The 16,703-nt window shown below is 43.9% G+C and overlaps 1 protein-coding gene across 1 annotated transcript; it reads right to left on the reverse strand.

Annotated features, from left to right (window-relative positions):
• Positions 1-16,247: 16,247 nt before the first annotated feature.
• On the reverse strand, positions 16,248-16,703 carry LOC123257614. The gene has a single exon (XM_044717366.1). It carries the CDS (start codon positions 16,701-16,703, stop codon positions 16,248-16,250), a length of 456 nt encoding a protein of 151 aa, XP_044573301.1.

The following is a 16,703-nucleotide window of genomic DNA, read 5'->3' on the forward strand; positions in this document are numbered from 1 at the left end:
GTTGCAGCAGGAAGTGGCGGAAATTCAAGATGCCGATCAGTTAATGCATCATCAACGACAAAAACGTGGAGCACTGAACATCGTTGGAAATATCGCGAATGGGCTGTTCGGAGTACTTGATGATCAATATGCCAAACGGATGGAAGAGATTATTGGCAAACTCCGAGCCCAAGAAAGCATCACACATAAAATCGTGGAGAACCAGACGTCGATTCTGGATACCACCATCAACATTATGAGGAGGACGACGATCGAAACTCAGAAGAGGATGCAGGACCTAGAAGCCAGTCTAGCCAGAATCAAGGTGAGGAGCCATGCGGCTGATCGATATCTTCCACATGCAGTCTCAGAATTGGTCGTCGTGGCAAGCCACATTCGGCGAGTCCAGGATGCTGTATTGAATATGTTAATCGGGGCACACGAAGGAAAATTAAGCCCTGCGTTGGTGTCGGTGGAACAAGTAAAACAGGTGATCACAAAAATACAAACACACCTGCATATTTTTTTTTTTGATTTTTTTTATTAAACTTTGCTTTTATTTAATGGATCTTCTCTTGATTTTGAGACTAACAATAAGTTTTCAGATCTTATCATTAACATTTAACTAACAGTAGACTAAGACTGCATTCTGGTTGCACGTTCCTCAAGACGGTCGCTGGGTGGGTAGGTCATTGCGACGAAGTCGTGATTGGTTGCTCAACCTTGTTAGGCCTCTCGCCAGGTGGTTAGGGTGCGACAATAGCTTGCTAAAGTACTTTTCCTTCTGTTCTGCGATCACATCTTTGACTGGAAGAATGTTTAAGTCGCGATGTATGTTTTCGTTGCGAACGTACCACAGTGCCCCGGTGATTGTTCTCAAGATCTTCGACTGAGCTCGCTGGACTATGTCAATATTGCTATTGCTGGCATTCCCCCATAATTGGGAGCCGTACATCCATATAGGTTTAAGTACCGAGTTATATAGCAGGACTTTATATTCAAGGCAAAGGGGAGACCGAGCGTTAATAAGCCAATGAAGGCTGCTGGCTTTAAGCTTTAGGTGGGTTCTTTTAGCTTCTATGTGCCGACGCCATGTGAGTCTTCTATCGAGGTGTACTCCTAGATATGTTACCTCGTTTGCTTGCGGGAGTAGGGTGTTGTTTAGCGTAAGGGGCGGGCAGTTTTGCACGTTCAAGGTGAACGTAACGTGCTTGCATTTTGGTTCGTTTACTTTAATTCGCCAGTCTGATAGCCATTTTTCAACATCCATCAGATGAAGAGCTAGCTGCGCAGTTGCTTGCATCGGGCATTTTGAGCGGTTAAGAATAGCTGTATCATCAGCAAACGTAGATGTTGTTAGTCGTGTGCTTGTCGGGATGTCTGCTGTGTAGAGAACATATAATGTTGGTCCGAGTACACTTCCTTGAGGAACCCCAGCTCCAACAGTGAATTCGTCAGTATATCAGTGTTGCACCTCACAGCAAATTTTCTGTCGTAAAGGTAAGACTCTAAAAGCTTGTGGGTATTACAAGGGAGCATTGTCTTGATCTTGTACATTAGACCTTCTAGCCAGACTCTATCAAATGCTTGAGAGACATCTAGAAATATTGCGGTACAGTACTCGCGTTTTTCGAATGCATTCCGAATTTCTGCTGTTATCCGGTTGACCTGCTCAATTGTTCCGTGCTTTTCACGAAACCAAAACTGATGTGACGGGATTCCTTCCTGGATCCTTAGGTATGTGTTTATTCGAGTCAGAATGCATTTCTCAAAGAGTTTAGATAAGCATGAAAGTAGGCTTATAGGTCTATACGACGTGGGAATTGTGTGGTCTTTTCCCGGCTTTGCTATCATTATTATAATTGACTTTTTCCATCTCGCTGGAAAGTGGCCAAGTTTTGCGATGGCATTGAAGAGCTGGGTGATAGTGCAGACGGCGCAATATGGAAGCTCAATGATCATTTTGGGAGTTATGAGGTCGCAGCCTGGTGATTTTTTCGGATTTAGTTGGTTTTTGATGATATTAGCGATTTCGTTTGGGCGAAACTCGATTGGTTCATGTTGAAGCTGAGGCTCATATGGTAAAGTCGGCAAAGTAAAGGCACTAGTGGCCGGATTTGGTTGGAAGATATTTTTAAGGTGATTGGCAAACGTGCTGGCTCTATCTGCATCGCTGCGCGCCCAGCCGCCTGTGGGATTTCTAATAGGCATCACGGTTTCTTTCGGTGAGCTTAGAGTTGGGTGAGCTCTCCATAGTGAGTGTTTTGTACTAGAAGTTGACAATTGCTCTATATAGCGGCGGTGGACATAAGCTTCTTCTTGCTGTAGGGCTTTAGTAAGTTGACGTGAGGCGTGTCTAAAGCTTTGCTTAGCAGATGGCGATCTGTGGAATTGCCACTCGCGACGTAAACGCCGCTTTTCGAGGACGAGCTGTTCGATTTGTAGATTTGTCTTTTTATTGCTTTGTGTATTTATAGTTTGCGATGTTGAGGCTCGAGCTGCAGAGACGAGTACAGACTCAAGTGAATTAACAAAGCTGTCTACGTTGGCTTCATCGTGGAGATGAGGACTTAGCTCAATGTGTGAGCTGATATATTTTCTGTACTTAACCCAATTGGTTTTCTGTGAGGTCAATTTTGATGGTTGTTCCAATGTTCCTGGATGTCGCAGTAGATTAAACAGGACAGGCGAGTGATCAGATGAAAGATCCGATAGGCAATTGGCGCTTATCAGATTTTTATGGATGTTTTTGGTAATCGTAAAGTCTATTAAATCTGGTAGTTTCCTTGGGTCTGCCGGCCAGTATGTTGGTGTGCCAGAAGAAACATAGTCGAGCTTGTTCTTGGCTTTGATAATTGCATTATAGAGCTGCTTCCCTTTTGGAGTCACGAGACGGGATCCCCAGTGTGTGTGCTTGGCATTGTAGTCTCCTGCTGCTATGAAGTGGAAGTGCTCCAAGTGTGTTGAAAAACTGCATAAACTCATCTTCAGCTATATTGAAGCGAGGGGGGCAGTATACGGCGGCTAGTGTAAGTTGGTTGCCAGTATTTAGTTGTATATTTATAGATGTGGCCTGTAGGTAGTTTTTAGCAAATTTGTTTTGATAATGGTGCTTAATGCGGCTTCTGATTAGAATTCCAGTCCCACCATGTGCTTTACCATCTGGATGATTTGTTCCGTAGAATGAATATCCTCGTAGTTGAAAATTGTATTTGTTTGTAAGGTGTGTTTCCGAAAGCAGCATTACATCGATATGATTGTCGAGTAGGAATTGAGCTAACTCGAGTTTATGTTGCGAAACGCCGTTAGCGTTCCACGTAGATATCCGTAGCAGAGCCATTATTTGGATTGTTGTGAAACCAGCATTTGAATCAATAGATTTTGGTTTCGCATTAAATCTTGCATAGTTGTGCGCATAAACGACATAAATTCCGTCAGGCTTTGTTGTAGGCTGCTTATCATAGCTTCAAAGTTGCTTTTTGGCTGCTCTGTTGGTTGATGTTGCTGAGCCGTGTTCGGTCCTTGGTATGCTGATTGCAGAAATGAGCTTCTTGAGGCAGGTGTCGCTGGTCCTGATTTTAAGGCGCTCTGCAGGCGTTACTTCGCGCTCTATGCCCTTAAGTACGACTTGCAGGCCCTTGCTGCTTTTTAGCTGATACGTGTAAAAGTTCTTTTTATTCTCGGTAAGATATTTTGATAATACTCTATAGTTATCTTCAGACTTCATTTGAACTTTTGTTTCTTGAATGTTGCCCTTTACAAGGGGTATTATGTGGAAGTTATCCTTACCAATAAGCTCAATAATTTTGTTGACAAGAACATTGAAGCTTTTTTCGCGTATATAGATAGGCGGAGGTTTTGGCTTCCTTTTCTCAACTTCAGTGGATTCGACCGCCTCAACCTCATCGGCGTCTGCCAAGATTTTAAATCGGTTTGAGTTAATGGGGGTTTCTTTTGCTGCTAGGCTAGCATTGCCACGGGTTATTTTGCGTTTGGAATTCAGGGGGCTCAGCTTCCTTTTGATTTGGATGTAGCGATCCATGCCAGTCTGCACAGCCGGTTTAATATAGTCATTGTTTTTGTTTTGGTTTTCGGGCAGCGCGGACGTATTACTATTTACGCTGCTAGCTGATGACGTCGTTAAACGCGCTGTCGATACAGTTGCGGTTGTTGTTGTTGTTACTGTTGACGTTGTCAAAGAAATTGAGGTGCTAGTTACTGCACTCTTTGGCTGCAGAGACATCGATGGTATCGAGGGGGAGCAGGAACGCGCTCTCTCGCTCTCTACGTTTAAGAATTCGGTGAAGTTGGGGGTAATTGACCGCGCTTGATCAGAGCATGCATGGTTTTCGGTTGCTTTAAAAGAGAAGTACGCGTTGTTTCTTTGTACTGAGAACCGTCTCTCGTCTTGCTCACGTTGACGTTGTGTGCGAACGTCGTTTAAGCTCATTGCAGTCGAGGTTGATTTAGTTTGAGTTTTAAGAGTTGTGTTTTATATTAATTAATTAATCAATATAAACATTAGCGATTTCAACGCAAAAAGCGTCTTTTCGCGTTATTGTAGATTTCTTAGACCAGTCACTGCACTTTTATGATTTTATTGAAAATTTTTTCCCGGAGCACAATAAAAAATACGTCTGCATGCGAGCCGCTCAAGTCTAACTCTAACACACCTGCATGACGAATGGAAATAAGGTCTGCGAGTTTAAGCAGACGCTCTTTGGCCCGGACGCCCATCAACTCCCGTGTACAATGGCAGCATTAGCAAGACATAGGGTAAGTGAATGTAAAACAGAGCCAATCAAGGGGACCAGTTATTGGATTCAATTGACAGAGCAGAATGCATGGATCTTTGGGACCTCGAAACCAATAACAATGACATATGTCTGCTCAGCCGAAAAAGATCAGATCATCATCGACGGCGTAGGCAAAATGACAATCAGGCAAGATTGTGTGATCCAAAGCCCGACCATCACATTATTAGGACGAACGCAAGTTAACTCATCAGGGACACTAAAGATGTCAGGAAGTTATGTGCACGAGTGGCCGGCACAGGAAAACATAAGGACAACAGAAGAACAGTTTGAGTCAACGTTGGATCAGCTAGACCGACTACATGCAGAGGTGCTGGGATTAAAGACATGGACGAAGCAGGCACAGGAAGATGTGGACAGCGAAGCAGAGTGGAATCTGGTTCATCAATATTCCGGAATAATAATGTTAGGAGAAGCGATCCTCTTAGCCGCATGGGCAGGATACCCACGGTGGGCCAGGAAGGACACCTCAGCGACCCACCACCAGAGGACGGTACCCGCCAAAAGAGAAGAATTCCAACTAATCGAGCAACATCTAGCCGCAGCAACAAGAGATGGACATCACAGGAGATTCGAAGTATACGATCCAGGGACTTCTCAGTAAAGGGCAAGCAAGAAAGCACAAAACGTAGTTAATAGGAAAATTTTATTAAGTTAAGAAGCATCGCCGTCAATGGTACGCATTGAGGAGTTACCACTATCAGTAGAAAGGTTGTCGTCGCTGTCCCAAGCGACAATACTCGTCCATAAACTCCAGTATGCTGGAGTCCCGATCGTGACAGGACCATTTCGTGCGACCGTAATAAGGACCAATAACCTGAAAGAAGAGCAACGGCATGATCAACAGAGATACTGAAAGTGGTTCATAGAATGACATAACAGCTTCTATTATTGAGTACCTCAATGGGGGGGGAGAATGTTGCCACCTATTGCCAAGACCTACTACCCTAGATGCACATTAGTAACACATCAGCATGTCACAATACAACCCACTAACCTATTAACACACCTAGTAATAATTAGCAATAAGCATAAACAATATCCAACCTAATAACTCAGCATTAGTAGACGGCGCCAGAAGCGATAGCAGCAAGAAGAATGACCGATTGACCGAAGCAAGCAAAAACCAGCTAACTAAGCCGAAAATGCATGTACAAGCTGAACATGAACAAACAATCGGAGTCAGCAGACTCAGAGGTGGGTAACCCTGGCATTAACATTAGTTTAGCACGTCCAGAACATTGACCTTTCTTAAGATTTAATTATGTAGAATTTAGCATCTTATATCAATCTACTTCGAGTGATCCTGTGTAAAACGGTTCACAAGCAGAATCCGCGGCATACCAGTCTACTTCTAGTGTTGCTCCCGTGAAACGGACCACAAGTAGCCCCCGCGTCACCTTATTACTTCGCGTGTTGCTCCCGTGAAACGGACCACGAGTTGATCCCGCGGCATACCAGTCTACTTCGAGTGTTGCTCCCGTGAAACGGACCGCCAGTAGACCCCGCGTTACCTAACTACTCCAAGTGTTGCTCCCGTGAAACGGACCACGAGGAAACCCCGCGGTATACCAATCTAGCTCGAGTGTTGCTCCCGTGAAACGGACCACCAGCAGACCCCGCGCTATCTAACCTACTTCGAGTGTTGCTCCCGTGAAACGGACCGCCAGTAGGACCGGCCGATAGGAATCAGCCGAACCACCATACCACCGGTACTTAAGGAAAACCACCCCAGGACTTCAAGCACATCAACCCCAGCCTGATCACCGCAAGCGTCTGGCCAACCCGAGCAGTCCCTTGCAGAATCCAGGTAAATTTAGTCAAGACTATTTACGGTCTTTGACTACGACTCTGAGACCGGGATTCTCCTCCGGGATTTTATACAAAGCATACATTTTTCATAATAAATGTATAGCGATAAATAAATAATAAATGTAAAAGAGCGATAAATAAAAGCCAGGCAATCGATCTGGACAAAATATAAAAATAAAACAAAAAAAAAAAAATGTTTATAGAAATTAACCAAAAAAAAAAAACAACGCTCAATGCCAAATTATGATACATTAAATACGATTTCATTCTTGAATAATCTTATCTTTATGTACAATGAAAATAAACAAAAATAAACATAAAGAAAATTGGAAAGAAATAATCCCAGCATGAATACACAAAGATCCATAAACAACACATATTTCAATGAAAGAATCCAGCATTTAGTATCAACAACCCCATTTAGTGTGTATGAGTTTATATAGAAACATTTTATTGCCATGTTTCACCATTGTTTCACTGCACCGCAACCCAAAAAGGAATAAAAAGGAATATTAACAACAATTCCGGGTGTGCTAGTGAAATCAAGAATAGACGAGCATCCAATTTTACGTAGAACGATTGTTATGATGGTTTCTAAAAGATAATCCATACCCATAATATAATGGAATGGAATGAATTTTCGAAAGAACTAAAAAGCATTAAAGCAGAATTCGACAAATCGCATAAGTCACTAACCCAGAATAGACCGATACAAAAAACAACGGTCAATAAACACGTGGAAATATTAGTTAAATGCTTTAATGAAGCTCGAATATTAATATATGAACACAAAGAAGAGTTAAATCCAGATCACTGGTCTCGAGTATCAAAGTTTTTGATCAGACTAAGATCTAATTTAACATCTATTAAAGAAAGGTTCAAGCTTGATATTTCAATGCTTCAATAACAATTGAAGCTGGTGACGAACCAGAATCAAAAGAAGTTATTAACCAACAAGAAATAGAAGAAAGAGATATTAACAACCTTACGATCCCGGCACTCCTTATTCAATCTGAATTATCAGACCAAGACTTGACCGACTCTGAATTTAACGACAGCATTGTAGAATTAAAACCAACCACAATGGCTGATGAGAGCATTGCCCAAAGGACATACATTAAAGAAATATCGAATGCCAACCCTGAATTTAACGGGCAAAGGATACACCTTCAAAGATTTGTAACAGCTTTGAAGTTAGTTAACCTAACGAAAGGCACATTCGAGAATTTGGCTGTAGAAGTAATTAAATCCAAAATAATTGGATCAACTTTATACAGAGTCCAAAATGAAAGAACAATAGAAGCAAGAATCAGAAAACTACAAGACACTATAGTCGGAGAAACATCTGACATAATTAAAGCCAAAATGGCAAAAACAACCCAAAAAGGCAAAACCGCAGAAAAATTCACGACGAAAATAGACAACTTAAGAAAACTCCTAGAAGCTTCGTACATTGACGAATTCAGTACCAAGGAGGCCATCACCACAATGGTTAAAAACTGTGATCATGGCCGCCTCAACACAATATTGGAAGCAGGCACTTTCGTAACTATGAATGAAGCCGTCACAAAGTATATACAATGCAGTACTGAAATGACAGGTAATGCCAATTCAATATTATACACCCAACGAGGAAATAATTGTCGCGGTAATAATTTCAGAAACAATTATCGGGGTAGAGGTAATAATCGAGGTAATTATAATAATACCAGATATTACCAAAATAACGGTTATAATCAAAACACTGGTTACTAAAGAAATAACAATAACCAGAATAACAGTTATTACACAAACAACAACCGCGGCGGAAATAACCTTGGTGGAAACAACCGCGGCGGAAATAGCCGTGGGGGAAATAACAATAATAAAGGTAATAATAATAATAACCAAAATAACAATATTAGGACAGCCCAAACGAATTCGGAAAACTCCCAAACACCTTTAAATACACGTCAGTAAAAAACAACAAAATTCACACTATAAATCTCAGTCAAAGTACATTCGTTAGTTTCATAAACGCAGCAACAGGACAAGAATTAGTTTTTCTACTAGATACAGGTGCAGAAATATCCATATTAAAGGAAAATTCTGATAATTTTCAAAAAATTTAAGATAATCATATCATAAACATACAGGGTATAAGATAAGTGGTTACCAAATCAAAACTTCTATCGGAATTCAAACTTCTAAGTACATCATCTGTAACGAACAGTGAGGTGGCATCTCTGGATATATCGGACGAGAGGAAGGGGTTGAACGCAGTGTCCGGCCAGATCTCGCCGGCTAGTGGGTAGGTTCTGAAACACCCCCTCCTCTCCCCTCGATGCTGCCTCGGGAATCATAAATTATGTCGAATATGTTGCGTGCGTGACCTCACGAACCGCGTAGGTCGAACTCAGGCTCCTGTGAACAGTGCTTATCGGGATCTTTCGGGGATCCCCGAGAATGTACATGGCCTAGGCTAATGGCAGGGCGATGGCAAATCAAACGCGGCGAATTATGTTTTCTTACTCCATTATAAACTTCATATTTTTATTCCTTACGAAAAGACCTTAAAATCCTAGATAACATCCTTAACCTAGCTTCCTAAATATTCATAATTCTTCAATATGCGTTCCTTCTGGCTATGCTTAATAATATCTTATCGCTACAGATTTGTGAACTTAAATGTATATTCGATTTGGCAGGATTTGCGGACTCGCGTTCAATTTCATGACACAGTATTTTACTTGCTAAGAGAGCGCTACTATAAAGTACACGCGTGTGGTTGACTGTCTAACCGGTGAAGCCTCTTGGGCTGGAACTCGGAAAACGAGGAAAAATATTGATCGGAGAATTCCGTATCACTTCAACTGGCTTGGCATGGATCGGAGATTACTCACTTTTTGTATCCGCGACGAGTCGTTGAAGCGCTTCCACTACTCGAGACTGGAAGGGAAAATATGCAATTCGGGAGGGCCCTTGCCTAACTCGTTAACAATGCCAACAACAATACATACAGCCATTCTTCTTCTCCGCTCCCGGCACCGTTAGGCCATCAGCCGGTCGAGTCTCTCCACTCTCTTGATCGACAAAGCGATTCTTGAAAGCGCCGCAAGCGTCCTGTCCCTGCTCCCTATTCTATGGCCGACAGTTAGTCCACGGCTGCTCCTCCGAATAACGGAACGCTCCTTGAAAGCGCCGCGAGCGCTTCGTTTCCGTTACTGCTCCTATAGGAATTCACCTATTTCACGGCGACTCCTCCGTTCGACGGGGTGCTCCTTAAAAGCGCCGCCAGCACTCCGTCCTTTGCTTCGCTCCTCCAGGATGACGCCTATTGCACGGCGGCTCCTACGATCGACGGGGTGCTGCTTAAAGCGCCGCCAGCACTCCGTCCTTCTTCACTACTCCAGGATGGCGCCTACTTCACGGCGACTCCTGTGAGGTTAGGGCCGAACCCTATCCGAATCTCCGGCGGAGCGCCCCTTAAAGCGTCGCGAACGCTCCGACTGCTTCAACTCAGGTCGAGCTCACTGTGTTTCCAGCTACTACTTGGTTTTGATGACTCTCCTCAGCCTCGCCTCGTGGGCGGCCTGACTGCGAGATTCGCGCCGCAACCGTGACCCGCTCTTCTCTTTTTTTTCTGGTCAAGCGTTGTTCGCACTACGCCTCGCTGCCACTAGGGGTCTTGCTTGCACGCTGATACCCCTGACCTAGCTAAACGAAAACACCTACGTCAGGTTCGCACAACCATGACCTAGCCTTAAGACTCACCTCGCTTCTGCGACCCGCGACCTGCCTTGTCTGAGCTGCACGTACACCACCAAACGGCCGCTTGTGGCCTTCTTTCTCTATGACTGCTGGTCCTGCGCCAGCTCCGCCAGCACGATGATTCCTCAGCGGGTAAAACTACGCTGCAGTTGTCCGTAAATTTCCGGATGCTTCTCCTTGCTCGCACTGAGTAGGGCCGCTGAATAGGTTCCTATTACGCGATCGGGCTGCCAAAAAGGCTGAAACACCGCACCCCCCCGGGGTGCCACCCCGGTCGCACTATCGCCGACGTTTCAAAATGCCCCCTTCTCAAGAGCTAGAACAGGGTCTCAAACGATCCTGTTTAGCTAAACCGCGGAAGCGAGAACTACTGCTTCAAGTCTTTGGCATGATAGGTACCTATCGCTCGCCCTTGCATGTCCTCCAGCTCGTAAGTAGCCCTTCCTGTTCTCTTCCGAACTCTTGCTTTAACATACCTAGGCCCAAGCTTGGCATTGTATCCTACAGCGAAGTTACTCTGCTTGAAATTTCTCCTGAAGATCTCTTGGCCCTCTCGATATGCAACCTCTCTGGAACGCACATTATAAAGCCTTTCATTCTTCTCCGTCTGCCTCGCTAAGGCCTTCTGCGCTTGAGCGCGTGCCACCTCCAACGAGTCCTCCTTGGACAGCCTGATTTCGCTGTCCTCCATGATACCTAGCTCTCTCATGAGCTTGTACGTCCCTTCTGATCCTGCAATGACGGACCTATTCACCCTTTCCGACGCATTGGCCTGCGGCGAATGGACCGCTGTGAAAACCTGCGTCACCCTATTCTCCCACATTAGCGTCCTAAATACTTCTCCTTTGAATTGCGTTCCATTATCTGAGAACACTGTTGCCACCTAGTGCCAAGACCTACTACCCTATATGCACACTTAGTAATTTGATCCAATCAATATGCATTAGCATGTCGCAATATACAAACCCACTAACCAATTTTCTCACCTATAAACAATTAGTAATAAGCATAAAACTATATCCAACCTATTAACCCAGCACTAGTAGACGGCGCCAAAAGCAGAATCAGCATATCAGCGGGAAGAATGACCGACTGACCGATGCAAGTAAAAACCAGCCAGCTAAGCCGAAATGCCCAAGCAGTACATGAACAAACAATCTGAGTCAGCAGACTCAGAGGTGGGTGACCCTGGCATTAACATTAGTTTTAGCACGTCCATAACATTGAACTTTTAATTTAGCATCTTATATAAGAGTTGTTCTTCTGAAATAAAGAGAGTTCCGAAATCAGAGTCAATCGTCTCGTTACTCAGTGTCTGAACCACGGCACTTAAAATCAACCTGCTTCGATTGATCCTGTGTAAAACGGTTCACAAGTAGAATCCGCGGCATACCAGTCTACTTGGAGTGTTGCTCCCGTGAAACGGACCGCCAGTAGACCCCGCATTACCTAACTACTTGGAGTGTTGCTCCCGTGAAACGGACCACGAGGAAACCCCGCGGCATACCAATCTAGCTCGAGTGTTGCTCCCGTGAAACGGACCACCAGCAGACCCCGCGCTATCTAACCTACTTCGAGTGTTGCTCCCATGAAACGGACCGCCAGTAGAACCGGCCGATAAGGAATCAGCCGAACCACCATACCACCGGTACTTAAGGAAAACCACCCCAGGACTTCAAGCACATCAACCCCAGCCTGATCACCGCAAGCGTCTGGCCAACCCGAGCAGTCCCTTGCAGAATCCAGGTAAATTTAGTCAAGACTATTTACGGTCTTTGACTACGACTCTGAGACCGGGATTCTCCTCCGGGATTTTATACAAAGCATACATTTTTCATAATAAATGTATAGCGATAAATAAATAATAAATGTAAAAGAGCGATAAATAAAAGCCAGGCAATCGATCTGGACAAAATATAAAAATAAAACAAAAAAAAAAAAATGTTTATAGAAATTAACCAAAAAAAAAAAACAACGCTCAATGCCAAATTATGATACATTAAATACGATTTCATTCTTGAATAATCTTATCTTTATGTACAATGAAAATAAACAAAAATAAACATAAAGAAAATTGAAAAGAAATAATCCCAGCATGAATACACAAAGATCCATAAACAACACATATTTCAATGAAAGAATCCAGCATTTAGTATCAACAACCCCATTTAGTGTGTATGAGTTTATATAGAAACATTTTATTGCCATGTTTCACCATTGTTTCACTGCACCGCAACCCAAAAAGGAATAAAAAGGAATATTAACAACAATTCCGGGTGTGCTAGTGAAATCAAGAATAGACGAGCATCCAATTTTACGTAGAACGATTGTTATGATGGTTTCTAAAAGATAATCCATACCCATAATATAATGGAATGGAATGAATTTTCGAAAGAACTAAAAAGCATTAAAGCAGAATTCGACAAATCGCATAAGTCACTAACCCAGAATAGACCGATACAAAAAACAACGGTCAATAAACACGTGGAAATATTAGTTAAATGCTTTAATGAAGCTCGAATATTAATATATGAACACAGAGAAGAGTTAAATCCAGATCACTGGTCTCGAGTATCAAAGTTTTTGATCAGACTAAGATCTAATTTAACATCTATTAAAGAAAGGTTCAAGCTTGATATTTCAATGCTTCAATAACAATTGAAGCTGGTGACGAACCAGAATCAAAAGAAGTTATTAACCAACAAGAAATAGAAGAAAGAGATATTAACAACCTTACGATCCCGGCACTCCTTATTCAATCTGAATTATCAGACCAAGACTTGACCGACTCTGAATTTAACGACAGCATTGTAGAATTAAACCCAACCACAATGGCTGATGAGAGCATTGCCCAAAGGACATACATTAAAGAAATATCGAATGCCAACCCTGAATTTAACGGGCAAAGGATACACCTTCAAAGATTTGTAACAGCTTTGAAGTTAGTTAACCTAACGAAAGGCACATTCGAGAATTTGGCTGTAGAAGTAATTAAATCCAAAATAATTGGATCAACTTTATACAGAGTCCAAAATGAAAGAACAATAGAAGCAAGAATCAGAAAACTACAAGACACTATAGTCGGAGAAACATCTGACATAATTAAAGCCAAAATGGCAAAAACAACCCAAAAAGGCAAAACCGCAGAAAAATTCACGACGAAAATAGACAACTTAAGAAAACTCCTAGAAGCTTCGTACATTGACGAAGGCCTATCGGCCGAACACGCTGACAAATTCAGTACCAAGGAGGCCATCACCACAATGGTTAAAAACTGTGATCATGGCCGCCTCAAAACAATATTGGAAGCAGGCACTTTCGTAACTATGAATGAAGCCGTCACAAAGTATATACAATGCAGTACTGAAATGACAGGTAATGCCAATTCAATATTATACACCCAACGAGGAAATAATTGTCGCGGTAATAATTTCAGAAACAATTATCGCGGTAGAGGTAATAATCGAGGTAATTATAATAATACCAGATATTACCAAAATAACGGTTATAATCAAAACACTGGTTACTACAGAAATAACAATAACCAGAATAACAGTTATTACACAAACAACAACCGCGGCGGAAATAACCTTGGTGGAAACAACCGCGGCGGAAATAGCCGTGGGGGAAATAACAATAATAAAGGTAATAATAATAATAACCAAAATAACAATATTAGGACAGCCCAAACGAATTCCGAAAACTCCCAAACACCTTTAAATACACGTCAGTAAAAAACAACAAAATTCACACTATAAATCTCAGTCAAAGTACATTCGTTAGTTTCATAAACGCAGCAACAGGACAAGAATTAGTTTTTCTACTAGATACAGGTGCAGAAATATCCATATTAAAGGAAAATTCTGATAATTTTCAAAAAATTTAAGATAATCATATCATAAACATACAGGGTATAAGATAAGTGGTTACCAAATCAAAACTTCTATCGGAATTCAAACTTCTAAGTACATCATCTGTAACGAACAGTGAGGTGGCATCTCTGGATATATCGGACGAGAGGAAGGGGTTGAACGCAGTGTCCGGCCAGATCTCGCCGGCTAGTGGGTAGGTTCTGAAACACCCCCTCCTCTCCCCTCGATGCTGCCTCGGGAATCATAAATTATGTCGAATATGTTGCGTGCGTGACCTCACGAACCGCGTAGGTCGAACTCAGGCTCCTGTGAACAGTGCTTATCGGGATCTTTCGGGGATCCCCGAGAATGTACATGGCCTAGGCTAATGGCAGGGCGATGGCAAATCAAACGCGGCGAATTATGTTTTCTTACTCCATTATAAACTTCATATTTTTATTCCTTACGAAAAGACCTTAAAATCCTAGATAACATCCTTAACCTAGCTTCCTAAATATTCATAATTCTTCAATATGCGTTCCTTCTGGCTATGCTTAATAATATCTTATCGCTACAGATTTGTGAACTTAAATGTATATTCGATTTGGCAGGATTTGCGGACTCGCGTTCAATTTCATGACACAGTATTTTACTTGCTAAGAGAGCGCTACTATAAAGTACACGCGTGTGGTTGACTGTCTAACCGGTGAAGCCTCTTGGGCTGGAACTCGGAAAACGAGGAAAAATATTGATCGGAGAATTCCGTATCACTTCAACTGGCTTGGCATGGATCGGAGATTACTCACTTTTTGTATCCGCGACGAGTCGTTGAAGCGCTTCCACTACTCGAGACTGGAAGGGAAAATATGCAATTCGGGAGGGCCCTTGCCTAACTCGTTAACAATGCCAACAACAATACATACAGCCATTCTTCTTCTCCGCTCCCGGCACCGTTAGGCCATCAGCCGGTCGAGTCTCTCCACTCTCTTGATCGACAAAGCGATTCTTGAAAGCGCCGCAAGCGTCCTGTCCCTGCTCCCTATTCTATGGCCGACAGTTAGTCCACGGCTGCTCCTCCGAATAACGGAACGCTCCTTGAAAGCGCCGCGAGCGCTTCGTTTCCGTTACTGCTCCTATAGGAATTCACCTATTTCACGGCGACTCCTCCGTTCGACGGGGTGCTCCTTAAAAGCGCCGCCAGCACTCCGTCCTTTGCTTCGCTCCTCCAGGATGACGCCTATTGCACGGCGGCTCCTACGATCGACGGGGTGCTGCTTAAAGCGCCGCCAGCACTCCGTCCTTCTTCACTACTCCAGGATGGCGCCTACTTCACGGCGACTCCTGTGAGGTTAGGGCCGAACCCTATCCGAATCTCCGGCGGAGCGCCCCTTAAAGCGTCGCGAACGCTCCGACTGCTTCAACTCAGGTCGAGCTCACTGTGTTTCCAGCTACTACTTGGTTTTGATGACTCTCCTCAGCCTCGCCTCGTGGGCGGCCTGACTGCGAGATTCGCGCCGCAACCGTGACCCGCTCTTCTCTTTTTTTTCTGGTCAAGCGTTGTTCGCACTACGCCTCGCTGCCACTAGGGGTCTTGCTTGCACGCTGATACCCCTGACCTAGCTAAACGAAAACACCTACGTCAGGTTCGCACAACCATGACCTAGCCTTAAGACTCACCTCGCTTCTGCGACCCGCGACCTGCCTTGTCTGAGCTGCACGTACACCACCAAACGGCCGCTTGTGGCCTTCTTTCTCTATGACTGCTGGTCCTGCGCCAGCTCCGCCAGCACGATGATTCCTCAGCGGGTAAAACTACGCTGCAGTTGTCCGTAAATTTCCGGATGCTTCTCCTTGCTCGCACTGAGTAGGGCCGCTGAATAGGTTCCTATTACGCGATCGGGCTGCCAAAAAGGCTGAAACACCGCACCCCCCCGGGGTGCCACCCCGGTCGCACTATCGCCGACGTTTCAAAATGCCCCCTTCTCAAGAGCTAGAACAGGGTCTCAAACGATCCTGTTTAGCTAAACCGCGGAAGCGAGAACTACTGCTTCAAGTCTTTGGCATGATAGGTACCTATCGCTCGCCCTTGCATGTCCTCCAGCTCGTAAGTAGCCCTTCCTGTTCTCTTCCGAACTCTTGCTTTAACATACCTAGGCCCAAGCTTGGCATTGTATCCTACAGCGAAGTTACTCTGCTTGAAATTTCTCCTGAAGATCTCTTGGCCCTCTCGATATGCAACCTCTCTGGAACGCACATTATAAAGCCTTTCATTCTTCTCCGTCTGCCTCGCTAAGGCCTTCTGCGCTTGAGCGCGTGCCACCTCCAACGAGTCCTCCTTGGACAGTCTGATTTCGCTGTCCTCCATGATACCTAGCTCTCTCATGAGCTTGTACGTCCCTTCTGATCCTGCAATGACGGACCTATTCACCCTTTCCGACGCATTGGCCTGCGGCGAATGGACCGCTGTGAAAACCTGCGTCACCCTATTCTCCCACAT

The sequence above is a fragment of the Drosophila ananassae genome, chromosome XR, assembly GCF_017639315.1.
Source record: "Drosophila ananassae strain 14024-0371.13 chromosome XR, ASM1763931v2, whole genome shotgun sequence".
Classification (NCBI taxonomy): Eukaryota; Metazoa; Arthropoda; class Insecta; order Diptera; family Drosophilidae; genus Drosophila; species Drosophila ananassae.